The following is a 27,111-nucleotide window of genomic DNA, read 5'->3' on the forward strand; positions in this document are numbered from 1 at the left end:
GAGAGAGAGCTCAGAGAAGAAGACGACGCTCTGCAGTGATGATAATAATCATTTTTTATTTTTTATTTTATTTAAAAGGGAACAGCCGGTGGCCATTTTGTCACTACATTATCAAACGAAAAGAATTAGAGAGAAAGGGGCAGCAACAAATTTTAAAATGCCACCTCAGTCCCCACCCCCTAAATTCCAGATCTTCCACGGCCACCGCAAGCCCACACAGAACCGCCCCACCGTCCGCGGCGGCCTCTTCTCCGACCGTGTCTCTCAGCCGAGCCGCAAATACCCCACCACCGTAACTCAATCCCAGCCCTTCGATCTCTCCAAGTGGGACCCACACCTGCCCCAAACCTCGCCGTCCACTTCATTGCCCAACCCCGACGACACGACCCTCCTCTCGTTCCTCTCCCCCATCGCCCGCTTCATACTCGATGCTTTCCGCAAGAACCGGAACCACTGGGGCCCGCCAGTCGTCTCGGAGCTCCGGAAGCTCCGCCGGGTCACGCCGGACCTCGTCGCCGAGGTGCTCAAGGTCCAGAATGACCCCGTTTCGGCCTCCAAGTTCTTCCACTGGGCAGGTAAGCAAAAGGGTTTCAAGCACACTTATGCTTCGTACAATGCCTTGGCTTATTGTCTGAACCGGTCCAACCGGTTCCGGTCGGCGGACCAAGTCCCCGAGCTGATGGACTCGCAGGGCAAACCGCCGAGCGAGAAACAGTTTGAGATTCTCATCAGAATGCACTCTGATGCCAATAGAGGTCTCAGGGTTTATTATGTGTATGAAAAAATGAAGAAATTTGGGGTTAAACCCAGGGTTTTCTTGTACAATAGGATCATGGATGCGTTGGCGAAAACGGGTTATTTGGATTTGGCCTTATCGGTTTACGATGACTTTCGTGATGATGGATTGGTGGAGGAGAGTGTTACTTTCATGATCTTGATAAAGGGTATGTGTAAAATGGGAAGAATTGATGAAATGTTGCAGCTTTTGGAGAGAATGAGGGCGAATTTGTGTAAACCGGACGTGTTTGCATACACGGCAATGATTAAGGTTTTGCTTTCAGAGGGGAACTTAGATGGGTGTTTGAGGGTTTGGGAGGAAATGAAGCCAGATAGGGTTGAGGCTGATGCTATGGCATATGCAACTCTGGTTACAGGGTTGTGTAAGGGTGGCAGGGTGGAGAAAGGGTACGAATTGTTTAGGGAGATGAAGGCGAAGGGTTTCTTGATTGATAGAGCGATATACGGGGTGTTGATTGAGGGGTTTGTGGCGGACAGGAAGGTTGGGGTGGCTTGTGATTTGTTGAAGGATTTGGTGGACTCGGGCTATAGGCCAGACTTGGGGATATATAATTCTCTTATCGAGGGTTTATGTAATGTGAAGCGGGTTGATAAGGCTTATAAAATTTTCCGAGTTACTGTTCAAGAGGGTCTTCAGCCAGATTTCGCTACGGTGAATCCCATTTTGGTGTTCTATGCTGAGACAAGTAAAGTGGATAAGTTCTGCGAGATGCTTGCACAGATGGAGAAATGTGGTTTTCCTGTCATTGACGATCTTTCGAAATTCTTCTCCTTTATTGTAGGAAAGGAGGACAGAGTAACAATGGGTTTGGAAGTGTTTGAAGAGTTAAAAGTCAAAGGTTATTATAGTTTAGGAATCTACAATATCTTTATGGAGGCCCTCCACAAATCTGGGAAAGTGAAAAAAGCATTGTCTCTCTTTAATGAAACGAAGGATGTGGGTTTGCAGCCCGACTCTTCTACTTACAGCATTGCCATAATGTGTTTTGTTGAAGATGGGGACATCCATGAAGCTTGTGCCTGTTATAATAAAATAATTGAGATGTCTTGTGTTCCTTTGATTGCTGCCTACGGTTCGCTTGCTAGAGGGCTTTGTAAAATTGGAGAGATTGACGCCGTTATGCTGTTACTTCGTGACTGCTTAGCCAGCGTGACAAGTGGACCCTTGGAATTCAAGTATTCTCTTACCATTCTCCATGCATGTAAATCAAATAATGCTGAGAAGGTGGTTGAGGTGCTAAATGAGATGATACAGCAGGGTTGTCCTCCAGATGATGTTGTATACTCTGCTATAATCTCTGGCATGTGTAAGCATGGCACAATAGAGGAGGCAAGAAAAATATTTTCAAATTTGAAAGAGCACAAAATTTTAACAGAAGCCAACATGATTGTGTATGATGAAGTATTAATTGAACACATGAAGAAGAAGACGGCAGATCTGGTGGTGTCTGGTTTGAAGTTTTTTGGATTAGAAAACAAATTGAAAGCAAAGGGTTGTAAGCTGCTGTTGTGATGAAACTATAAAGGCAGGTACGGAATTCATTGGTTACTTCGGACTTTCCTTCTGTTGCAATTCGCTTATAATGCATGAAATTGTATCAAGTGGTGAGAACACTCCATTTAAGATGCATCTATGGAGGAGGCACACATCTTCGGGTTGTGAGGCATCTTATTAGCTGGCATTGCCAATGATGTTCGCTTTTTGGGTGTCTCATGAATATTCCAACAGGTTAGTTTTGTACTGTAAAGCCTTGTTTTAAAGTTTAAACCGTTGCTTCCAATAATGTTACGGTTTATTTTCCGTTGCTTTGCTTTGGTTAGCTGATTCTTGCTTGTTCTTCTTTTAGTTCTTCATCTTTAGTTAGCTGATTTTTGCTTGTTTAGTTGGCATCTTTTGGGAAATTGGAGATTAAACCTAAACTCAATCATATTATTGTTACCATTCTTTTTATCTGGAAGTCTAGGACTCAAATTATTATGCAACCTGGAAACAAAATGATGTGTTTTTTTTAGCCTACTTCAGCTACAAGTTTGTAGAAATGCATACAGCTAAATAGTAGGAGAGGCTAGTGAACTCTTATTGAAACTAAAACTTTTGGTTTGGCAGCTTGTGATTTGGGTTGCTTGGAAAGTGTCTTTTGGCCACTATGATTCTGCTGAACGTGGGTAGCCTGCTTTCTTTGTTTCTCTGCAACTTTATCGCCCGTGGTCTCAATGTGTTTTGGAGGTTCAGTGTACAATTTGGCTCAGAGACCCTGGTAGGGACTCTCTATGTTGGTTTGCTGGTCGTTCAGTTTGGTCGTTGCTTGAATGGAAGTATATTTTCCTAGTGGGAGATAAACAACTGTTCTGGTACTAAGACGTCGCAAATTAAAATTCAATGTGAGTGTATTCCCTGATGATATGGATATATGTTTCTCTCAAGGCAAGCTCCAAATTCCAATATCACGGAAATTGGATGGCAAAGAAGAGAAGCAGTTCCAGATTGCAGGAATTGAGGTACTCTGAATTCTTCAATGATCGGTCGAAGATTCCAGATATATAACGTTCATAATCTGTCGAGAGAAATTGTGAGACTGCTATAATGTTCACCTTCATCTGGAGGAGAAGCCCTCTCGCAATACGCAAAGAAACCTTTGAGTTTTGACATGTGAGGTTTAAATGCGTTGATTTGTATTAGGGCTGTCCTCTAATACCGAGAAGAGAAGTACCTCTAGACCAACGCCTATGTTAGTAAACCGTCTTACGTGAATATGAAACAGTTATTTTTTCCACAACCCCTTAATATTCTTTGCCTGTTGCACAAATGAGGTATGTTCATTCCATATTTCTTTTTCTACATACAAAATACACAACGCATACATTCACCGGAATTAAACCGTCAAGCTCGCCGTTCCCTCTTATTCTCGAGGGGCGCTTGGCACAACATTCTAATGTTAACATCCATTTGACATACAAAATTGTCATAAAAATGTTAACAGTTCCTCGATCTCTTTCTTTCCGGTACATTGACAGATTCATATGCACGGCCGCAGGCTGATCTAAGCACAAAACTAAACCTTAACGAGCAAGAAACCGAAGCCTAGACTTCCCTTTTGGGCCGGTTGCGGGTACGGGGAAGTGCAGGCTTTTCTTCTATCGAACTGTCAGCTTCGCCATCCTCATCCGTTTCCCTGATCGCTTGGTTAATTGCCATCTGCATCAAGAACACAAACACTATGACTACTAAAGAAAACATCAACAGAAACAAAACCCAGTAGCTTATGAACATCACCAAGAAAAAGACTCTGAAACAATGCTTTTTTTAGCAGCGCTCACAAAATGCTCACTTTCCTGCCCCTGCTATTCAACTAGGGTTCCAACGATGAGTTTTCGATTACTCGAAACTGCACCATCAGAGTTGCATTACGCATAAATCTCTTAAGAACATGGAAGCTGCACCCGAAATCACGAGTTAATCGTGGTGACAAAGTACTTCATTAACCGTTAAACACAACGAGAAAACTACTACACAACATTTGCACGCACGAGAGACATTGCTCTGCTACGATTAAAGCACACTACTTTAAAAGAGAGATTAGAAACTGGAAAAACTCGTAACAAAGAAAAAGGCGGAGCTCATTTGCGATTGCTTCGGTAGGAAAGCACTTATGCTCGTAAGCGTTTCTGCAAAAAGCGTGTTACTATAAACATATTGAATTTTTTGTTAAAAACCCTAGCGCTTTTGCTTCCAAAACATATTCAAAAGCGTTTTTAATTGTCAGGAAACACTTTTAGCTCTTCCGAGTTTAATTCATATGCTATATGAATGCGGTCACAGGTATTCAAATATTCGGAAGCATTAAACCGCATGCATATCAAAGAAGGGAGTTGCAGAAATTCGACAAACCTCTTCAAGGAAGTCTCTGTCGAGCTTATCGGCGACTCTGATGGAGGTGAAAACGGTGACGGCGATCAGAGAGAGCGGCAAAACGAATGCGAACACGTACTGGCTCGTGGTGGGCCCCGCACGTGTCACCACCGCTAGGCCTCTGGTTTGCCGGCCGGGATACCGTGACGCCCGCGAGATGGGCACGCGCGGAGGGATGAATGAAGCACGTGATGGTGGGGCGGGTGGTGGAGGAGAGAGAACGAGTGAGGCTGTGTTGGAGATGAGAAGCTTTGCCATGGCAGCAGCTTAGCTCTTCCGCTCGGAGCAGATAATGTTATCATTTTGCTTTTTATAAAAGAACGGCAGGTTACGTTAACATCGCCTCTTTTAATTAGAAACTAGAAGATGAGCACAGTGTGTGAATAATTTCATCTTTTTAATTTTTTTATTAAAGAGTGTGATTCGTTTTTAAAATTTGAAAAATGAGTATGACACAATGATATTGAGACAGTTTATCTGAATAAGGGCATATTTTTTTGTCATAGGAAAAATAAATATATGATTGTCATTTTGTCAAAAATTGAGGGTAAAATAGGAAAAATAGAGATATGATTGACAAAATTAAAGCTTCTTCAACCGTCTACCTCCTACTACGTTCTCCTCAAGCACAACTGCTTCAGTTCATTCAAACTATCCAAAAAACATCATGATTTCATTTACCTGTATGAAAAAATGATGGTGGGACAATTTCTCTTAATAAGTGCATATTTTTTATCTTATGTAAATATTGTGTATCAAAAGTGAGGGTAAAATAGAAAGAAAAAAAAAGTGGCAAAAAGTTGACAAGAAAGGTTCTCTTAATAATAGCATAGATAAAACTCACTTCTTATTTGTATGGAATGGGAGTACCTTGTTATTGATTTACTAAAAACTGTGTTTATGATCAAAATCATTCATATTATAAATCATTTACTAAAAAACATCTTTATGAAAAAATATATGTATATATATAATCGTTTAGTCATTATACTGTAAAAAAACAAATAGTCAAATTCAGTAAACGCATTACGAATCAGTCAAATTCAATAAACGCATTACAAATCATTCATCTATTTGTTACCGTTGATTGACTAAATGATTTTATTTTTAACTAATTTTTTATGAAATGATATTTATAAAGTGATTTATAATATGAATATTTTCCATCATATAACACAATTTTGTGAATTGACCACAAGGTATTTTAAAGTAGGCAAGCGTTCCTCTTTGTATGCAAGAAAGAAAAAGGAATCTAATCGCATTTGTGCTCGAATTCAAAGTATTTTGCCGACCAAAGGAGCCAAGCGTTAAAAATATCACATGTGAATCTCAAATTCTCAATTTAAATGTTACATTCACTATACAAAATTGAAAAGAATAGATTACACTCATAATGCATGAATATAGGGGCGGATCCGTGGAACAGTTTTTTTTTTACACAACTAATGATACACGTTTTTGTAGAACCTACTCCGTAATGTATTTTAATGATTCAATCATGATAAAGGACCTTATTTTACACTTCCACACTGGCCTGGTTATCGTCCATTCCCGGAGGGGACAACGGTGGAACAGCCACTTCTTGAAATTCAGCAGTTTCAATATCCAAGGCCTTCCTGGCAGTAGCCTTACTCTCTCTGCTTCTACCAATCTTCCTCAATGACGGGTGGGATTCGGAGGCAGCAGCTCTCGAGGAGTTACTACCATTAATGGTCAACAAAAACTTTTCTTTTGAGAGAGTTGTTGGGGCAGATGCAATAACGGAGCTGAAGACGCCCGACTCCCTTAGTCCTTTTATTATGGCCTGAAATGTACAGTGAGTGAAAGCTTTAAAACGATACAGAATGAGCAGGTAAAAAACGATTCAATTTAGGTTTTGAGGTTTTGTCAATACTTTCACGAAAATCATTTGTTAATTACATTATTTAAATGAGTTGATCAGCTACAAAAAATTTAAGTTTGAGTTGATCGGCTTACCATGGGAGCGTATATCCGAGTCAAAATTCCCTTTCTCAAAAGTTTGATCCTTATGTCTTTGTCATCCCACACAATGTGTTCATGGTACCTAGAACGAAAGCCAAGCGCAGACTTTAATTCACAATAAAGGATTAAAAAGAAGGTTTCACCATACTTCAAATTTTAAAGTTAAAGGAGGATCAAGATAAATGTAATAACTTGTAAAGAAAATCTTACCACTTCTGCATTTCCTCCTTGGTTGCAGTTGATGCAATTATGAAAGCCTGCAATGCTACATGTTGTTAGTATATGAAAGAGTTAGCACGATGAAATGCAAACGAAAAAGCAAGCTCAAGAGCTGGCAGCTATTACACCAAAAGAAAGAGGAAATATAAGGGAAAAGACAAGTCCACTGTTCTATTACAAATCTCGTAGAATCTTAGCCAAATCTGCAAAATGGTTTCAGAAGACCACTTTGCCCGATATGGAGCACTTTAAGTTATGCTTGGAGTTGGAAAAACTATATTCCCTTTTAGATTTCCAAGTAACCGCTCTACCAATAGATATATATTTAAATTTTCAAGAACTCTATTGCATGGACCAACTCGGTAACTTTACAAAGTTAACTGATCGCATTATATGCTCGATGATCTTGTACCGGTAGTTAGAGAGTTTAGAAAGAACTAACTAAAGAATTGAACTCACAGATCTGTCAAACTCCAACATAAAGCATCTTTTGACATCTTCCTTTGTAGGCTTGCAGCGACACCGATCACGTCTAGATGTTAAGTCTGAAAATTTGGCATATGTGTAGTGCAGAACAGCAGCCTCTTCAAATTTGATCTCGCTAAGAAGGAAATATGATACATATGATTACCATGACCAATAAGTTGACCCCAAAACACTGTTCTTTCCAACATAAAATTACCGTACTTTGGGGTCTTCATATAATTGTGCCATCTGTGTGCACCGTTAGGACGAAGATGATCTTGGACTCGAGCAGCTGATTTCCCATTTCCATAAGTCAAAAAGTAGTTTGGGTTACCATGAACTGACTCTTTATACATGCCAAAGTATGTATCTTTTGGTACATGGTCATAATTCCTCTTGAACATGGAAACCTGATTGTGTAGATACAAGAGCAAGGCATAAGACAAAGACAGGACATGCATGCTAATTGAAATGTAAAAATAAACATGAAGTGAAGCATTCCTAGAATCAACGGGGATACATTTATTTAAAGTACTATTTCTCATTCTAGAAGTACAAAGTCAGAAAGACCTTGTCTACGACTCTACTGCTCGTAACTACCAAATCTTTATGCAGCACTATCTGTATGATAAATATTACTCACTCTAATCCCACACTTACGTACTTGTCTTTAAAGAATATGCCCTTATTTGAACTAACACATTAACTTCCAAGTTTTATGTCTAGATATGAAAAGAGGCAGATCTTGGTAAAATTTTAGTCCAACATGTTTGGTCTGATCCATAAATTCGGAATATATGCTTGTCACTGTCTAACAAACATATCCTTGCATAGTTCAACGGGGTAACAACATACTGCTGTTTCCCAGGATGTTAAATCTAAGACTATGGATAAGGTTACAAACTCTTCACAAATTCAAAGTTATGGTATGCAGGTTAAAGACCTTACCAAGCTGAGTGCCCATATAGAATAGCAAATATCAATCTCGTAATTGTTGAACTTCAGAGATCTAATGAAAGTTATTGAAGCAAGTAAGAAGCAATAATGATGGACAACAGAGGAGATTCACCTCAGTAAATGGTTCCTTAATATCATCCCGTTCAACACTGCTCTCCTGCACAAAACAAACAACCAGTTAGTTAAATCACCGAATAACATGCATAAGGACGGAAACGGGCGCCAATACTCAAAGATAACAAGCCTAGCATGCTTAATCATCTTTACACGTACACAACTTAAAAGTAACTGAATATTTCACTTACATAGTTCGGGAAAATGACCATATCCACATTCCCAGGCACATCAAGCAGCAACTGCCTCAAAGAATACTCCTTGGCCCCAGCTGGGTGCAGTAACTCATCCGTGTCAACATGAATTATCCAGTCCATTCCAGCATCCTAATAGTTTTATATGCAATACAAAATCCCAAGCAACAAAAGAGATTAATAAATTAAGAAAACCTCTCATCACAAGGTAAAAGTAACAACATAGGCACAAGTAACATGAGAAAAATCTTTCATACCCTTGCCATGACAATAGCCATCTCCATATTGAGAGATTGCTTCACAAATAGCTCATAATTGCAAGGTTTGTAAAAGAAACTGGACAGCCAAGTCTCATTCCAGATCCGACTGATGGTAACAAAAGAACAAGAAACATAAAACACAAGTGATTTAAGCAAAAATGTATGCAGAATTATTCTCAGAAGCAACAGCACAGCTGATATGTCCACCATTTGAACAACTGTGCTTGCTGTTCAAACAGCACATTAATTTTGTGTTTCTTTTTATTTAGTCTAGTTTTCAATCCATTTTCCCTACAAGGTTATTATTTTGTGTAGAGTCGATTTAGGGCTTAGTCTTTAGATTTTAACTCTCAACTCCACGAACTTAGTATCCCTAACCAAAGCCCTAAACAACTGTGTTTTGCTTTTTTTTATTGCGCAAATTGAATAGCCAGAGGGGTCATTTGAATCATCCTGGTGCCACATTCCGGCTACCGTCCCAAAGCTGGATTGTTGGTATGTATAAATGTGTGTGTATCTACCAGTCTACAGGAAAAGGACAAACAAATAAAAGATGTTCAAGCATTTAGAGATGTTGGTTATGTTAATCAAAATATCCAGGAGTCTTAAGTCTTAACAATACGAGAAGATTACATTATAGTAAGCACAAGACAGGCACCAAGTGTCAGTGGCAGAATCAACTCACCTTTTAGCTTGTTGTTCCTCAAGCTCTTTAGTTCTGTATATCACCTTTACTCCCTGATAAGTACCACAAAATTTATGCTCGACAATTTTCACCATATTAAGCATTGGAAAAATGCATTTGTAAAATATTAAAAAAAATACAATTAAAAAAAAAAAACACGGAAAAGAAAAATAAAGGGGAGAAGAAGGCAACTGAACAGGACGTAGGCAGTCAGAGTGAAGTATTATTTAACTCACAGGAATAGACTCCAGAACTTTAGATACTTCAGGAGATGCAGCCTTTCCTTCCACAAATAAGAAAAAGGTAGCAGCTCCAATAACCTTGTGATAAAACATCCACGGCAAAATCTGTTCTAAACCAGCTGACGTACTTGTAGTAATACATATCTGCACAAAACTCTAACTTAATAAGAGACGAAAAATGCATTCCACCAAAATGCATACCGTCCTGATATTAGTATGCAGCACTCATTACATAACAAACCATCATCGATCATCCAAACAATTGGGTTACATAGAATTTTAAGTGCTATAAACAATGAAACAAGACATTGCATTATATGCAGAGCATCACACTTGTTAAAAAGGATTAGAAGGGGCATATTTCCCAAAATTTAACACAATAGAACAGGAAGGTTCAAATGATACGTAACTTACACAATCAAGTTCCACTACCCAACAAATTAGTCTGAATACCGGGATGATAAAGTCTGATAAGTAAATGGTGGTGTTATCATATTTTCTCACTGCAAGCACAGGTTGTTGATGAAACAATTGTATTATGTTTATCTATTGGACAACCAAGCCGCTAATGCATAAACACTAGACCATACATAACACTCTGTAGCTGTGCAGAATGTCAGATCTGTAGAGAAGGGACTCCACGGGTTTCAAACTTTAATTCGTAGCAGAAGACAACTTCTTCGCAAGCATGAAGCATACCGCCTAGTGTATCCCATTAACAAGTCTATTAGGAAAGCAAGGTTGGGTTGGATATTGCCAGAAAAAGGATGAACATAGTTCACATTTCACAACATTTGAGATCAATGAGAGGACAGCATTGTTGCTCACCGCCCCAGTAATTCCCCTTAGACGAGTTTAACTGAATTTGGAGATTCGTCATATATTTGTGAGCAAAAATGCAAAGAATTTGAAATATGGAGTGAACAGTACATGTATAAACAGCCTCAAAGCCATAAACTTCAATATACAAAAAGGAAAATCCAGATACAGATCCACACGACCACTCAGAGATTTCAAAATTTCTAACACAGCAGTACAAACAAAACCCACTAAACCCTAATCCAAAACAAGCAAAACCCAGAATCAGATCAACCTCCAATCCATGAAAGAACGAAAAAATCATACCTTTGGTCTTAAATTGGATACAGTATCAAACTTCCAATTCTGATAGTAGGGAATCGAAGGCGAAGCTGAACGACCGAGACTAAGGCAATCGGAGTGCGAGGAATGGACGACGGCGGAGGAAAGAGGAGATGCGTCCATGCCAGGGAAGAGGTGGTGGGAACCAGGAGGGGACCAGCGGGTGGTGGGGTCGGGGATGCCGCCACGCCATTGGAGGATGAAAGCTAAGGCAGCGAGAGAGAGGGGGAGGAGAGTGAGGAGGAGGAGGAGCTTCGATGTGAAGGTTTGAGAGGACGAGGATGGTGGGGCTGATCGGAGAGGGGCATGGAGGTGGTTGTGGTGGTGGTTGGTCATGGTCGTTTTTGTCGGTCGTGAGAGTCGTTGATGGTCTTTACATTACAAGCTTTACTGGGAGTTCAAGAAACACAGGTTGTCTTTTAAAATAAAAATATAAAATGAGTAATGCTGTATATTTGTAGGTAAAATTTTATAAACTAAATAATATTGAAGTTAAATAATTAGATTATTACTTAATCATTGATAAATGTGTTTATTTTTTATTAGTAATATATCATTTGGTTTACAAGACAAATTTAGTCTCCATAGCATTAATCATATAAAATTGGTCGCAATTAAATATGTAACAACCCGTCCCCAAATTTACAGAACGAAATGGCAATGTTGTAATTTCATTTTGGTTTGGGATATTTTTATTTTAAAAATTATTTACGAGTCTTAATGTGTGTACCCGTAAGGCCCATCTGTTTTGGTTTTGTTCCCTAGGGCCCAAGTCTTTCTCTCTCACTTTCAGATCTCTCTCCCTTTCACTCTCATCTCTCCCCTCACAGCTCTCTCCCTCTTTTTTCCCCCTCGCTACACCTTATCTACCCCGAGGACCATCACACACATATACACACCCACACACACGCTAACTCTCCCTCGGACCTCCCTCGTTCCTCATCTCCCTCTACAATTACAAGGACCAAGACCACCCACATCGTTTTTTCGGCGCGTTCCTCGTCTCTCCAAGCAAGGTCTGCCACGAGAATGCCCTAAATCTTGTACATACATCTTTGTGGTTTGATTTTGCACATGTGTGTGTGTTTTGGACTGGTTTAGGACAGAAGATAACTCGGGGGAATGCTTGCCCAGTTTTCCGACGAATACTTTTCGGCCACGCCTGGCCCCGAGGAAGGTATAATTTGATTCCTTAGGTTTTGGGCTTTAATTTGGTATATTGTGGTGACTTTTAATTGAGATTTGAGCTTCGTCGAAGCTCGAGAACTTTCCCGGCCGAAAACCGGCTTTCCCTTCTTTTGGACTCCGACGATTTGCAAAGGAAATTGGGCCAAGCCTAACCCAGTTGCCAGGCCCTAAGTCCAAAACCCAAATAAGCCTAGCCCAGTCCTAAACCCAAACCTAATTGTACTCGGCCCAAAAACCGAGTTTGGAACCCAGCCCAAGTTCTCAACCCATTTGCCCAACCTAGAACCCCCAACCGACCCAACCCTTGGGCCATGTAACCAGCCCAAGCCCTTAACCCATTAGGCCCAACCCACCCAAACCCAAGGCCCGAATCAATTTGGATCCAACCCAACCCAACCCATTGGACCCAGTTGACTGTTGACTTCCGGTCAACTCTGACCGTAGACCGTTAACCGATCAACGTTAACTTTTTTGGGTTTTGTTCGGGACCCCTCTTAAGTTAATTTCGACGTCCTGAACCTATTTCCGGCGTCTATTTTCCCAAATTCAATCGTTTGAATAAAGTTTTATTAATTGGACCCTTTATGTGCTTAGGTGCATTTGTTAGCGGCGTTTCCGTATTTGCTAGTTTGCGTGGCTCTTCGATGGTGAAGTATCTGTGAGTAGACCGCTTCCAAAATGCATGGTTTTACAATCAGAAATGCATACATGAAAGTATGATTTTATGGATACATTTTATTAAACATTTATGAGAAAATTGGATTCATGCTTTTTGATTATCATGTTTTATCGAGAATATTTTGGCATACCATGATTTATCGATTTTTACTCTCTTTGTAGTATATATGAAGGATGACTATATACTATGAAGATGTTTTGAGATATAATGTTTGAGCTATTAAGCTCCGTTGAGATATATACTTATGCTGGAAAGATTATATTCAATGTTTTGTGCCTATCTAGTGGTCATTGTTCTACCTACAGGCAATGATACTTATATTGCCTTCGGGCAGGTGTGTGTAAGGCACTGTTCTGTGCGATGATACTTTTATTGGCTTCGGCCGGAAGATACTTATATATGATACCATTAGTTAGCACACTATATATGATATATGTTTTATGAAAGGTATTATGGCATGCTAGGGTTTTCGTAAAACTTATTACTTATTATGTTATACGAGTTTTCTAAACCTGGGGATTAGTATGTTAAAGATTAACTGTTTTCGTATTATTTATATATCAATTTGGTCCGCTCATGTTTTGTTTTGCGCCCCCTCAGGACTTAGAATCAAGGCGTACAATTCTGACATTAAGACACTCCCGCATCAGCACCTTTGAGTCCTCTCGGTGTAAGACCCATCATCTTGTTCATTCAAATTTTATATTATTTCCTTTTTAGTATCTCAGTGTAGTTGTATGCTCTGAACACGTTCCTCATATGCATAATCATTGTATTTAAAGTAATACTATTTTATTCATATTCATTCTACACATGCATGTTAGTATGGATTCGTCACATTCGAGTGTCGGCCAGCACGTGCCTACCCTGGTGTTTGGGAGGATATCAGGGTCGAGCATGTCAAAATAAAGGCTTAGTAAGGTTTTAAAAGACTTTTTAAAGTGGTAGATTTGTCCTTATTCGTTAAATTTGTTTAATCAATCTACTATAACAATATATAAACGGTTTATAATGCAATATTTGATTTAGATTCGTATTCAAACTAAATTAGCCTCTTGCTATACGTCAAGCATGTAATAAACTCTAATTTATTGAATACTTTTTCATAGCTTTTTTTTATTTCACCACACAAACACGAACAAATACCAAAAGATTCATATGGAGAATATGTTTTCCATATTTTATTTGTTATCCGCGTTTGTTGTTGTAATGCTTCAAATATACTCAACAATAGTTCGCGACTTAATGAATTCAATGGGACTTTCTTTCAAAGAGTATTTATCAAATATAGCCAAATATTAGTCTTTAATTTCAAAAATATCATGTTTTTATAAAAACTTTCAAATGTATCTAAATATCACTTAAATAGACAGAAATTGTCACATCCCGGCCCGGGGCGGATCATTTCCTGGGCCCGCTCCACCACCGTAGCACGATATTGTCCGCAGTAGGATTACCATTCCCTCACGGTTTTGTTTTTGGGAACTCACGAGCAACTTCCCAATGGGTCACCCATCATGGGATTGCTCTAGCCCCCTTCTAGCTTAACTTCGGAGTTCCTACGGAACTCGAAGCCAGTGAGCTCTCAAAATGCCTCGTGCTAGGTAGGGATGGGAATATACATTTAAGGATTACTCCCCTGGGCGATGTGGGATGTTACAATCCACCCCCTTAGGGGCCCGACGTCCTCGTCGGCACACTTCTGGCCAGGGATTGGCTCTGGTACCGTATTGTCACATCCCAGCTCGGGGCGGATCACTTCCCGGGCCCGCTCCACCACCGTAGCACGATATTGTCCGCTTTGGGCTTACCATTCCCTCACGGTTTTGTTTTTGGGAACTCACGAACAACTTCCCAATGGGTCACCCATCATGAGATTGCTCTAGCCCCCTTCTCGCTTAACTTCGGAGTTCCTACAGAACCCGAAGCCAGTGAGCTCCCAAAAGGCCTCGTGCTAGGTAGGGATGAGAATATACATTTAAGGATCACTCCCCTAGGCGATGTGGGATGTTACACAAATACCCTTAAGCTTTTAATCTAATAAATTTAAAATAAAATATATCATTGCATTATAAAAAATAAAAAATAAATAAAAATAAAAAATAAAAAACCAAAATCCTATTAGATGAATGAATTCTCACGGAAAAACCTAAAAATAGTGTTTTCTCTTATACTAGTCTTTCGGCTAATAGTAACCGAATAACTTTTCCTTTGAAAATCTAGTAGTTGACAGGGAAGATGGGACAATACATCAAGCAGTGGTAAAGATAATTAGGAATATGGATGAAGAAGTTGATGAAGAAGGCAATATACTAGAGTGAATAAATGATAATAAATTAACTTTCACTTGTCTCAAATTTAAAGGTTTGTACAACCAATATAAATAATAAAATGACAGAAAGAAAATTGTATTCATTAAACTGTAAATTTAAAAGGGTTCCACAAAGTAGTATAAAGTTGAATGGGATTCCTACAAGTTTGCTTATAATGGCCATTTGAACCACATTTAGAATACCTTCGAGTTGATTTTTCTTCTCCACATGATGAGATCCTCTTTTCTTTGCGCCTACCATATCTTCTTCGTGTAATTGGTGGTAGGACAATTCTTTCACGCATATCATCAGTTACTATCCAATCGATCTAATCACCAACTGGCCATATAGCTTCTGTATACGCAATGACCAAGGAGTTTGTAGTATAATAATGAGAACACATAAGATGATATGAAATTTGTCGGTGTCTACAAGCAGCACAAGCATGTGAGCAAGGTATTTGGTTAAGATCAAATTGCCGGCATGTGCAACTCTTTTCCTCTAAATTGACAACTTCAATACGAGATCCATCGAATATATGAAATGAGTAAGCTGTGATGAGTGATACCTACATATTCACACACACACACACACACACATATATATATATATAACTCAAACAAAAGAAGAACTAAACAACAACAACAAAAAAACAAAATTCGTATAAAAACTACAAAAAGCAATTGGTATAAAACTACAACAAAATTACGTTGAAGTTATATTAATGTAGGTTTTAACTTTTTTTTTTTTTTGTCAAACCCAAGTTTTTAACTTTACTTTCTTACATTGCAAATATACATATATTTATTCTTTACTAAACATGGTACTGATGGATAAAGTTACAGATTATTTGATATAAGAATCAGTAAAATAGTTCAAAAACTTGAGAACAAATCAAAATGTGCCAAAATTAAATAGATAAATTAAAATAAATTCTAGTTAAGTGAATGAAGAAAAATACTTGGAATGATAATCCTTTGCTTGTTATTTTCTCGCACCAACCCAATATGTCAAATGTGTATTCATTTTGGTTGCCTCGGTTCGACGCTCATAAAACCACTTTTGGAGAATATTGATTCTTAAATACTCAAGAAATCGTGTGATAGGTAGATTTCGAGCATCTTTGGTGATTGCATTAAGACATTTAGCAATATTTGTTGTCATGATGTTGTACCACTTTCCATCAAAGTACGCACGAGTCCACTTTTCATATCCAACCGAATTAAGATAATCACCCACCGCAGAGTCGATTTTATATATTTCTGTCATGAGACGATGAAATTCAAGAACTCTGTATGCCTTGGTAGCTGTAAAATACAGTTTGTGTGTTCTCTCATGCTTAAAATTGTGCCCGATGTTTTGACTTACATGAAATATGCATGCACCATGATGGGCATTGGGAAAAATAGTTGGGAGAGCCTTCCAAATGCTTTCATGTCTATCAGAAATGAACACCAAGTCATCAATTTCCCCAATTGCTCCTCGTAATTTTGTCAAAAACCAATTCCATGATGCGTCATTCTCTGAATCTCCAACTTCGAATGCTTGAGGGTATATTTGTTTATTGTCGTCCATACATGTAGCAACAAATAGGGTGCCAATATATTTACCCTTTAAAAACGTCCCATTGACTGCTATTACTGGCCTAATAACACTTCGAAAACCTCTTATGCAAGGTCTAAGTGACATGAAACAGTACAAAAAACAATTATTCTCATCAGTTTCAATATGTGCTTTTCAATATGTGTTATAGTACCTGGATTTTTGGCTTCTAACACAGCAAAATAAGATGGAAGTAACGCGTAAGATTCCTCTGGTGATCCCCTAACCAACTCCATTGCATGTTCCTTAGCTCTCCAAGCCTTCACATAACTTATACTCACAGCTATGTCCTTCCGCATATCTTCTATGATGTCACGTGGTCTATGTACTCGTGATACACCCTCATACTTAGACTTTATGCATTGACCAATAAGAGAACTACTTGCTTGTCGATGATGGCAATTGATAACGTCTAATGAGCATGAGTGCATAGTAATGTATTTCCTGACCTTGAAATAAGATGATTGTCGTAATTTAGAGGCACATAGTTTCCACTTGCATTCATCGCCGACACAACCAACTTCAAATCTTTCTTTGCTTGATCTCTTCACTTTGAATTCATAATTGTTCTTCATAGCATCAGTACCCAACTTTTTTTTTTTAAATCCTCCGTAGTCTCGTACAATTGACCTATAACTATCTCTTTATCTGAATTGCATAGGTTTGCCATGTCTAATTCATGTACAATATTTTTACCCTTGTGAACATCTGATCGGTTAGAGCTGAGTTCATCAGATTGCATATTACTAGACATTTTCCTGAAATATAAGCAAAACAATAAGCAAAGAAGAAAGTGACATACATATTGAAAAAATTAATTTAATATTGGCCAAATTATTGGTACAGTTAATCGACAATTGTAGACTAAAAGAAAAAGAAAAAAACACAAAATAAATAAATAAATATATATATATCATAAAGTAAACCCTAAATTTTCTAAATGTAGTACATGATTTTCTTGGTACCCATGGCTGCGGGAAAACAACCTTGTTATTGGCCCTTGCAGGAAAACTCGATAAATCTCTCAAGGCAAGTATTGCAAACCACAAAATATACAAACCTCATGACTATTCAGATGTTAATCTCAAAATAAATATATAATGGAGTGTAAACCGTGTTACAATCATCATAAAACCTCATGTTTTTGTTTCTTCAAGTTGCAGGGGAAAATTAAATACGAAGGAAAAAACTACAACAGTAAAAAGAAAACGTAGACAAGGAAAAATGCAAGAAATTAACCATCTATGTCTCCACCAACCGTCGATGCCTCACGTTTCCACCATTTTTTAGGTTTTGTCGTGAGAATTCTTAATCTAAAAGGGTTTCGATATTTTGATTTTATAATTTATTAGGTTTAAAAGCTTAAGGCTATTTATGTCTATTTAAGTGATATTTTGGATATATTTGAAAGCTTTTATAAAAAATGACATTTTTGAAATTAAGGGCTAATATTTGGCTATATTTGATAAATACTCATTTTGAAACCCATAAACAACACGAAAGGTCCTCTAAAATAAAATAAAAAACACATATACAAAGAACAGTCCAATAAAAAAAAACTAAAATTGAAAACCAAAATTTACAAAATCTAGAAAATAGCTTTTATTTTTTCTTTTATTTTCTTAAATTAAAAAATAAAAATAGTTATCATTTTTTTTTTAATTTTAAAAGAAATAAAAACAAAAATTAAAAACGAAACTTATCAAATGGTCCCTTAATAAATAATATAGATTTCAGCAGTTTACGAAAAAGACATTTCTAACAATAAATGTGGTTCACACACTTTTATTCTACTCCTACACACTTCTATCGATTTCTAACTAATAAATTGAATAAAAAAAAAATTCAATAAACATAAATGAGCAAAAATGTGCTGAAAGCTAAAAGAAAATATGTGAAAATCATTTTTCTTCTAACACAAGCACTTATTATAAAGTGATTCGATGCACAGGTGAAATAGGCGCTTGCCTAAGAGCAAGTCCATCGGAAGGCATAGCCCGGCGGATAGGGGACCAAAAACACCCAATAGGCAGCCTCCCTTGCTCGAGCCCATGCAGACAATTGGGCTAGGGGCGGGCCCATGGGAGAGGGAAGGCAGGAATCAACAGCCTGAGTACCTGAGAGTGCTGATGCAAGGCTGACATCAACCACGTTATAAAATTAATAAAAAATGTATAAAAAAAACAAAAATTTAATAAAAATGTAAAAATTTAATAAAAAATCTGAAAAAAATTAAAATTAAAAAAATGATTTAATTTTTCTATAAATTTCTTATCATTATCTTCCACCTTAGACTACAATTTTATATTTTCTCAAATACGTTTGATTGTAGTCTCTAATTTAATTACATGTGGCGTAACGAGACCGATTAAAAATTATATCCGAAATTACAAATAAAATTATTTTTTTATTATTTTATTAAATAAAAAATACTAATATTGTATTGTCTATTGTCATGACTATTCAATTTAAAAATGAAAATATAAAAGATAATTACTGTTAATTAAAGACATTTACTATTCATTATTCATTGAAGGGGATTTAATAGGTAGTAGCCCTTGGGAGCCATCCCACGCTGGAAATGCTCTAATGCCCATGCTCAACAGGTCCTCACCTAAACGAACACAAAGAGGTCTATTTCCACACCGTCCCCTAAACCTAATCATCTCTCTCTCTCTCTCTGTGCAGTCGATGTTAGGGTTTGTTGAGGAGGTTCTTGAAGAGGGTTTCTTCGGTAAATGCTCTCTCCCTTCACCAATCTCTCAGTTCCCTCTCCTTTCATGTCTTCAATCGACGTCCTTCTCTTCTCCTCTGTTCCTTCAGGGCCTCACAAAACCCTAATTCTTGGTTCCGGTTCTGACATTTTCCACATACTTGTTCCTTATTCTCAATCTTCTCGCACACAAAATTCCTGCTTTTCGTTGGGCGTCTCTGGAGTTTTTGATTCGGTTCTGCAAACGAAATGAGTGATTCTAAGGTGGGTTTTCTCTTTCACATTTGACAAGTTTGTATTTCCGTTATGATTTTCGTTTGAGGCGGATTATTTCGATGAATTTTTACTTGTTTTGTGGAGTTTTTTAGTTAGGAAGGTTGTAAATTTGGGTAGTGTGACTGTGAATTAGTTCGTGCTTGGATGAAACTTCTATTGGTCTGGTGATGAATGCGAAGTTTTTGGGTGTTTTTGCCTTCATTTTTGCCAAGTTTAAAACTAAAATGTATATGAATTGTGGAAATTTATTGTGATGGCGATGGCAACTCCGTTTTGACAATAGCTGTTGTATCTCACTAGGCTCTAAATTATCTGTTGAGTAATAATGCAGAAGTAAAGTTTTTATGATCATTTCTGTGTCAGCATCTGGTTGCCCGAACTCGTGCTGATTTACTGCTAGGTTATAATGTGATTTTGAATACTAATGTTTTTATTGGTTTGGGTTTTACTCTTTCATTCATGTGCTTGAAAGCCTGCTGACTTTTGTTGTTATTTCTTGTCTGCAGCTGCTAGTATTTGGGTCATTTTCTGAAGATGAGACCAGGTCGTTGCTGCTAAAGCAATCACCTGGGAAGGCAGAAAAGCCTGTGGAAAAGAATGTATTGCAGTTTGGGTCTATAAATTTTGTTACTCCAAAATCTTCTGGTGAATTTAATGGTGAATCAAGCGGACAGAAAAGTTCTTTGAAAGCGCTCACCAAATCTCAGCCCTTAAGTTCACTTAATAAGCAGAATGAAGTTAAGGCTGTAACAGCAGCAGATGATAATTTACCTGCATCGACAGCCACTCTGACAGAAAATGGATGTACTGATAATTATGTTAATGTTTCTGCCCATAGTAATGGTGTGAAAGTGGTGGCAACTGATAATGTTATCTTAACTTCATTGCCTTTATCCAAAGACGAAGGTGGTCTCTCCAATCAATTTTCAAGTCTGGAATTGCAGAATAGAGAGCAGAATGGCTGTGTTGATGATTTATCTGTTTCTAAGATTAAGGGGGAACTTCAGAAGGCTTCAAATGCGCCTGTCACTGTTTCTAAAATCTTGTTGCCTCGTGGTCTAATCAATTCAGGAAATCTGTGCTTTCTAAATGCAACCCTGCAGGCCCTTCTATCATGCTCTCCCTTTGTTCAGCTTCTTCAGGAATTAAGAACACTCAAAGTTCCTAAGGTTCTTTCTCCTCATTGTTATCTGTTTGTTCAATTCCTTGGCTTGTGGTTTTAGGAGAATTGCTCAGAAATGAGTAGCTACCTAGCTTAACCCTGGTTCTTTTTCTGACAAATCACTTGACTGATATGTTGCTCGTTTAAACTTGAATTGATTAGGTTGACTTTCCAACATTGAGTGCATTTGCAGAGTTCGTCTCTGAATTTGACATGCCTAGTGGTTCAAGTTCGAAGAACAAAGATGCAAGTGTTCTCGAGACTGGTAGGCCTTTTAGCCCTGCCATGTTTGAAGGCGTTCTTAAGAATTTCACTCCAGATGTGCCAACTAACATCTCCGGCAGGCCAAGGTTTGTGTCTGATATTGGTTGATACTTTTCAGTTCTAGTTTTTTTTATTTATATCTTAAGCCTTCTTATTCCCTGTATATTTGGTGATTAATTTTATTTAGTCTTTCTAAATAAAGAGGAAAGGTCAGACATGGATTGCAATCTTTTTTCTCAATTATGTCAGTTGTAATTTTGTTACCTTGTTGTGTTTTTGTAAAATTTCTGTTGATAGGTTATAGTTTTTGCTCCGGATTATCAAGTTTGATTGACAATTCTCATGCTTGAAATTTTGTGTGATGGTTAGAAAAAATGCCACCGTCTGATATAGAACAATCAAGATGCCTGCAGTTATGGTGTTTCCACTGAATATATTGTCATATTTTCTGAAAACCTGCTATGTTTTCCTTTCTGTTTTTGGATTGTTACACCAATTGCAAGGAATGTAATGTGTAGTACGGGATTAGACCCTGAGTTTTTAGAAATTAATTGTTGATCGTAAAACTTTTTAACAAATAGGTTAATCTTCTCTATTATTTTGAGTTGGCCAATATTTTTTACTGCCAATATTTTCTGCCCAGCATATCTATGGCCATTATATCTATATGTCTATATTCTACTTTTGATTTGTTTTAAGTATTAGGGAAAATGACAAGTCACCCATTTCAGTTACTGTTAAATAGTTTGTTATCTCTAAATGTAATTAGCTGTGCTAATGTTTGTGGTTAGTTAGAACTGTTATAAGGTTAGGCAGTTAAGGGGTATCTTTGTAAATAGCCAAAGGCTATATATATATGTCTTCACAGTGTACAAATCAATTATTCAGAAATATAATTGAAAGCTTACAGAGGAAGTTTCCAGTTTCTATATTAAGTTTCCTTTTGAAACTGTTGGTGTTTTTTCAGACAAGAAGATGCTCAGGAGTTCCTTAGCTTCATCATGGATCAGATGCATGGTGAATTACTTAAGCGTGAAGGACAATCCCCAAGCATTAACGGGCGCAAATCAACTCTCATATCTTCCGCAGAGGATGATGAATGGGAGACAGTTGGTCCAAAGAATACATCTGCAATAACCAGGACACAAAGTTTTGTTCCTTCAGAATTGAGTGATATTTTTGGAGGACAATTGAAAAGTGTGGTGAAGGCAAGAGGTGTGGCGGTTGCGTTATTATTATTATTGCCATTTAAGTTTTTATAGTTTTGCTAGCAGCTTTGTTAGATATATCTTTGTGTTATTGAATTCTTTTCGTTAGCACTTGCATTCTCAGGCTAGAGTAGCTTAACTTTTTCGTTTTTCCTCATAAGTCAAATAGGTAACAGTTAATGTTGATTCACACGGTTTCATGTCTGAAAATTTTAAATTTAAATACAGCTTGAACAGTATATCTTTCTGATTTTCCAGATTTTGAGTTCCATATTTCCTGTGGACCTGTGAATTGAAGAAAAATTAAATTATCTATGATACATGAGTTTTTGCAGGAATTCATGGTTATTTCTGTGGTTCCAAGTTAGATGCCATATTTGGCATTCTAGATGATGTACACCAATGTCAAGGACTTCCTAGTTGGAAATGTAGTTTAAAATGTTTCTGTTGTTTCCTAGGGATTTTTTAGATGAAGAGGTATAGCTGAAGCTTTTAATCATATTTGTAACCAAAGTATCTATTTACTGGTCCATCGAAAGGAACTCCTGATATCAACAGTCAGGTTTGCTCTGTAGTTTTTTGCCCACTCACTGTTGATTCTATCTGGAGTTTATGTGTTCATTTGGTTTTTGTTGAGCAGGAAATAAAGCTTCCGCTACTGTTCAGCCATATTTATTGCTCCACCTTGATATTTACCCTGAAGCTGTTCGTACCATTGAAGATGCACTTAAGTTGTTTTCTGCACCAGAAACTCTTGATGGTTATCGAACATCAGCAGCTGGGAAGGTACTCATTGCTATTTTTTAATTTCTGATGTATGCCAGTATAAAATTGTTAGAATTCCAAGGTATTAATGCAACCGAGATACTATATAAGTCCTATGGTACCTCCTAGGCTTTGTATCATTATGACATTTTATTATTAATATTAACCTTCTACATCGGTTTCAGGGTGGTATTGTGACTGCAAGCAAAACAATAAGGATACAGACCCTTTCAAAGATAATGATATTGCACTTGATGCGTTTTGGTTATGGAAGCCAAGGAAGCACTAAGCTGGATAAACCCGTGCATTTTCCACTTGAATTGGTGTTGGGTCGTGAATTGCTTGTTTCTCCAAATACTGAGGTGATGCTCTTTTATATCTAATTAAACACTTTTTGAACTTTTATCTCGTGACCCTTATTTCTTCTTGATGAAGGGTGCATCGACTCTGATTGATACTTTATTGAGTTTTAGTTTGCTGTTATAGTGTGTTTTCAGTACGTCTTCTTTGACGTGTCTGGTAGGATGATGTCTGGTAGGAGTAGGACGTAACCTATAAACATGAATGATAACGCTAAACCCTATCCAAAGAAAAGAAGTACTGAATTTTCCTTATTGTCGAGCTGTAACAAGTCTTGTTGTTTTCAATTAGGGTTTGCATACCTAGTGGCAGTTGTAGGCAGAATTTCAAATACTATTTTTGGTGCTTATTTTTCCATCCTTCGCTTCTGTAGGGTCGAAAATACAAACTTGTTGCTACAATAACTCATCATGGGGGAGAGCCATCAAAGGGACATTACACAACTGATGCTCTCTATGCCGGTCAGTGGCTACGGTTTGACGATGCGTCGGTCACGGCAATTGGGACCGGTAAAGTACTGCATGAGCAGGCATATGTCCTCATCTACAAACAATTATAAATGGGCAGTTCAAACAAGTAGTATACTGCATGAACAGGGTTATGTCTTCGTTTACGAGCAATTGTGGAAGCTAACCATGGAGTAACTCACTTCCCACTGGAGAGACCCCTCTCGTTCATATAGTTTATGGAGTGTCACCAGTTCTCTGGCCCCTGGGGTCGATGCGATAAACTTTGGTCAAGTCTCCATCCGATCGTCGATGCTTTTGAAAATGGCTGTAACAATTCTTTGAACTTGTCTGATTGCAGCAGTTTTCAGGTTTGTTGTGATGTAATATATATAAATATTTATATAGCGAGACAGAGAGAGGCCAGTGCCCCCAATTATATCAAGTGAATGTTTTGATATTAATCTTCAACTATATTTGGTGAATGCTTTTAATTATTCAATTACATCCTGTTCTGCTGCACGACCATTATGTGAAGAAAGATTTTTCGGTGTGCGGGTACGCCAATGGCGTGTTTACCAAATGGGGTAGGAGTAGGGAGAATCGAATTGCAGGCCTTCCCAAGCATTTCAGAGTTCACTAGCTTTGTGGAAATTAGAAAATGAGTAGGGTCCGCCTAATGTTCAGAAGTGAATTATGAAATTACCCTGAATTGGATTACAGAGGTGGAGTTGGTATCTTTGTTTTGAAAAGATTTGGTTTTTTCACAAAAATGCACAAGGGATTTAGGACTTGTTTTAACTGAAGAACACTTTTTGAGTTTTAGGCGTTGAATTCTTGTATGGTAGGATTCTTTTTAAAAATTGGAATCAAAACTAACTTAAAAACATAGGTTATTTCTTAAAAATATTGAAAGTGAGTTTTTAGTGTTTTTTCTGCTTTCTCCTCAACATCTTTTGTTTGCTCTCTCCTAACCCTTTCTTTTTCCTCTTCTAACCCTCTCTTACCTCTCTCCCCATGTCACACATTGTCTTCTCTCTCCCTCCTTAGCCTTTGTCTCATCACCCTCTCTTTCTTCTCACTCCTCACCTTCTCAACATAATTTTTTGCTCTCTCCCTCACCTCCTCACCCTTACCCTGTCTTTCTCTCTCCTCGCCAACTATTTCATCTCTTCTCTTTCCCAATTGTCTCTCTCCTCCAATTTCTGCTCAAGGTAGTTTGAATTCAAACTAAAAAAATTATTTTTAAAAACTCAACCAAACAGATTTTTTGAAGTTTTGAGATTTAAAAGAAACCTGTTTTTAAGTGATGTTATTTGAAAATTATTTTTAGGAACAATCAAAGTTTTTGGGTAGGATATCAAACGGGCCCTTAGTTTTCACACAAAAATGCACATCATTCATGATTTACATAAATATTGGACATATATGAAGAATCAAAAGGAGATCAAATTTCATTGTAGAAGAGGTAATTTTTTTTTGTTTTTTTAAGAAATAATGTTATCTTCACTAAAGGAAAGGGGAATGGACTTAGCCTCACAATGGGCTAGCAATAATATGATTCAAATTCGTTTTTGGCGAAACCAAACCTAAAACCTCTCATTTATAATCGATAAGAAATATTGTTATACCGTAATACTAAGTGGTTGTATAAGAGGTAAATTAGATATTAATTATATGACCAGTTTAATGTTTTTATTTTCTAAACTTGTATTCTTATAATACAAATTCAAGGGATACAATAAAAATTGTCATTTAGTATTACGGTCTAGTGGTATTCATCTCCACTTGCAATTGAGAGATTTTAGGTTCGATTATCACCAAAAACAATTTGGTTTTAGGTTCGATTCTCGCCAAAGACGAATTTGAAAGATAAAATCATTTGTTAAAAAAAAAAATTGCAATCCCCGTCAATTTTTAGGGTAACTTCCAGTTTATGAAAAATAAAAATCCAAGAAAAGGAGGTTTTTTTTTTAAAATTAAATAATTCTCCGTCCAATTGATGGTAACTTCCAGTTTATGAAAAATAAAAATCCAAGAAAAGGAGGTTTTTTTTTTAAAATTAAATAATTCTCCGTCCAAACATAGTGTAACTAAACAGGCCACAATCTCCTGACTTCTCTTCGATTTGACAAAATGGAAATCATGGATCACACTTTCACTCTCCGCTGGACCATGCTTCATCCGTCCATTCGCCGTGAGACCGTTTCCGAACCCGAATGGTGTGATCTTCCGCCGCGTACACTCCGTTCCCGTGATCCGCACACTCGGGTCGGAATCATCCTGCCAGGGGGGAGAATAAAAAAGATGGCCGCGACTCCCTTTGGTATGCTACTTTTGATATTTAGGGTTAGGGTTTATGATCCAGGTTGCTTAATTCTCAGCTTCTTTTAACTCTTAGCATTAGGGTTTATATTATATAGTGCAAATTGGTTCGTTGGTTGAGTATAATTTCTCATCATATATCTCTAAAGAGTCTTTGGTTTGTGATCCAGGTAGCTTAATTCTCAGCTTCTTTTCTTTTTTGTTTAGTTTGTATTTGACGTTAAAATGGAATTGCCAACTGCAAACAGATAGCAAGGCAGAACCATCCAAGAGTCGTGGAGTGCCTGGCTATTGGTCCATTTTCATAAAAAGTGACTAGTTATTGGTCATGTTTCATAAATAGTGCAGGGGTTATTAAGTCAGTTTTATAAATAGTGCCTTAGTTATTGGTCTATCATAAATAGTGCCTAATTCTTCGTTATGTTTCATAAATAGTGTCTAATTCTTGATTCAGTTTGATAAATAATGTATAGTTCAGTTTCATAAATAGTTTCCACCTATTGGTTTAGTTTTAGAAATAGAGTCTAATTTTTTGTTTCGTTTCATAAATAGTGTCTACTTATTGGTTTAGTTTCATAAATAGTGTATTTATTGGTCCAGTTTTATAAATAGTGTTTAATTCTTGGTTCAGTTTCATAAAGTTTGAAACTTAGACCTTGTTTGGTCCTGTAAAAGTACCCATTGCGCTGAAAACGATGAACGCATAAGTAATCCTTTAAATAAAAAAATTAAGAAGATTATGTTCTCGGTAATTATGTCTAAAAATTCCCACACATTTTTTACATATCTACAATAATTACATGTAGCTCTCCATCTAATTTCTTGAGCTTGTGTGTCACCTTGG

At 37.4% G+C, this 27,111-nt stretch overlaps 4 protein-coding genes across 5 annotated transcripts; 2 read left to right on the top strand and 2 right to left on the bottom strand.

Moving 5' to 3' along the window:
- The first annotated feature begins 155 nt into the window (after window positions 1–155).
- Window positions 156–3,471, top strand: LOC137733862 (pentatricopeptide repeat-containing protein At4g20740). Its single transcript, XM_068473059.1, has 2 exons — window positions 156–2,527; window positions 2,906–3,471. Exon 1 carries the CDS (start codon window positions 158–160, stop codon window positions 2,309–2,311), a length of 2,154 nt encoding a protein of 717 aa, XP_068329160.1. The 5' UTR covers window positions 156–157; the 3' UTR covers window positions 2,312–2,527; window positions 2,906–3,471.
- A 123-nt stretch (window positions 3,472–3,594) lies between these two features.
- LOC137733864 (uncharacterized) lies at window positions 3,595–5,005 on the bottom strand. Its single transcript, XM_068473061.1, has 2 exons — window positions 4,688–5,005; window positions 3,595–3,994 (listed from the first exon to the last, which is right to left on the bottom strand). The coding sequence occupies exons 1-2, from the start codon at window positions 4,964–4,966 to the stop codon at window positions 3,881–3,883; spliced, it is 393 nt and encodes a 130-aa protein (XP_068329162.1). The 5' UTR covers window positions 4,967–5,005; the 3' UTR covers window positions 3,595–3,880.
- Window positions 5,006–6,009: 1,004 nt separating this feature from the next.
- Window positions 6,010–11,378, bottom strand: LOC137733780 (glycosyltransferase-like KOBITO 1). The gene is made up of 11 exons (XM_068472964.1): window positions 10,953–11,378; window positions 9,822–9,971; window positions 9,586–9,638; window positions 8,898–9,006; window positions 8,638–8,772; window positions 8,445–8,489; window positions 7,598–7,785; window positions 7,370–7,511; window positions 6,902–6,948; window positions 6,686–6,773; window positions 6,010–6,512 (listed from the first exon to the last, which is right to left on the bottom strand). Exons 1-11 carry the CDS (start codon window positions 11,301–11,303, stop codon window positions 6,225–6,227), a joined length of 1,596 nt encoding a protein of 531 aa, XP_068329065.1. The 5' UTR covers window positions 11,304–11,378; the 3' UTR covers window positions 6,010–6,224.
- Window positions 11,379–19,337: 7,959 nt separating this feature from the next.
- LOC137734872 (ubiquitin carboxyl-terminal hydrolase 24-like) lies at window positions 19,338–24,429 on the top strand. 2 transcript variants are annotated; one of them, XM_068474182.1, is made up of 7 exons: window positions 19,338–19,725; window positions 20,244–20,906; window positions 21,062–21,249; window positions 22,131–22,378; window positions 23,012–23,157; window positions 23,322–23,498; window positions 23,870–24,429. In XM_068474182.1, exons 1-7 carry the CDS (start codon window positions 19,711–19,713, stop codon window positions 24,053–24,055), a joined length of 1,623 nt encoding a protein of 540 aa, XP_068330283.1. In that variant the 5' UTR covers window positions 19,338–19,710; the 3' UTR covers window positions 24,056–24,429. The 2 variants fall into 2 exon arrangements, with proteins under 2 accessions (XP_068330283.1, XP_068330282.1); XM_068474181.1 differs by having other exon boundaries at window positions 23,012–23,156; window positions 23,315–23,498.
- Window positions 24,430–27,111: the final 2,682 nt, after the last annotated feature.

The sequence above is a fragment of the Pyrus communis genome, chromosome 5, assembly GCF_963583255.1.
Source record: "Pyrus communis chromosome 5, drPyrComm1.1, whole genome shotgun sequence".
Taxonomy (NCBI): domain Eukaryota; kingdom Viridiplantae; phylum Streptophyta; class Magnoliopsida; order Rosales; family Rosaceae; genus Pyrus; species Pyrus communis.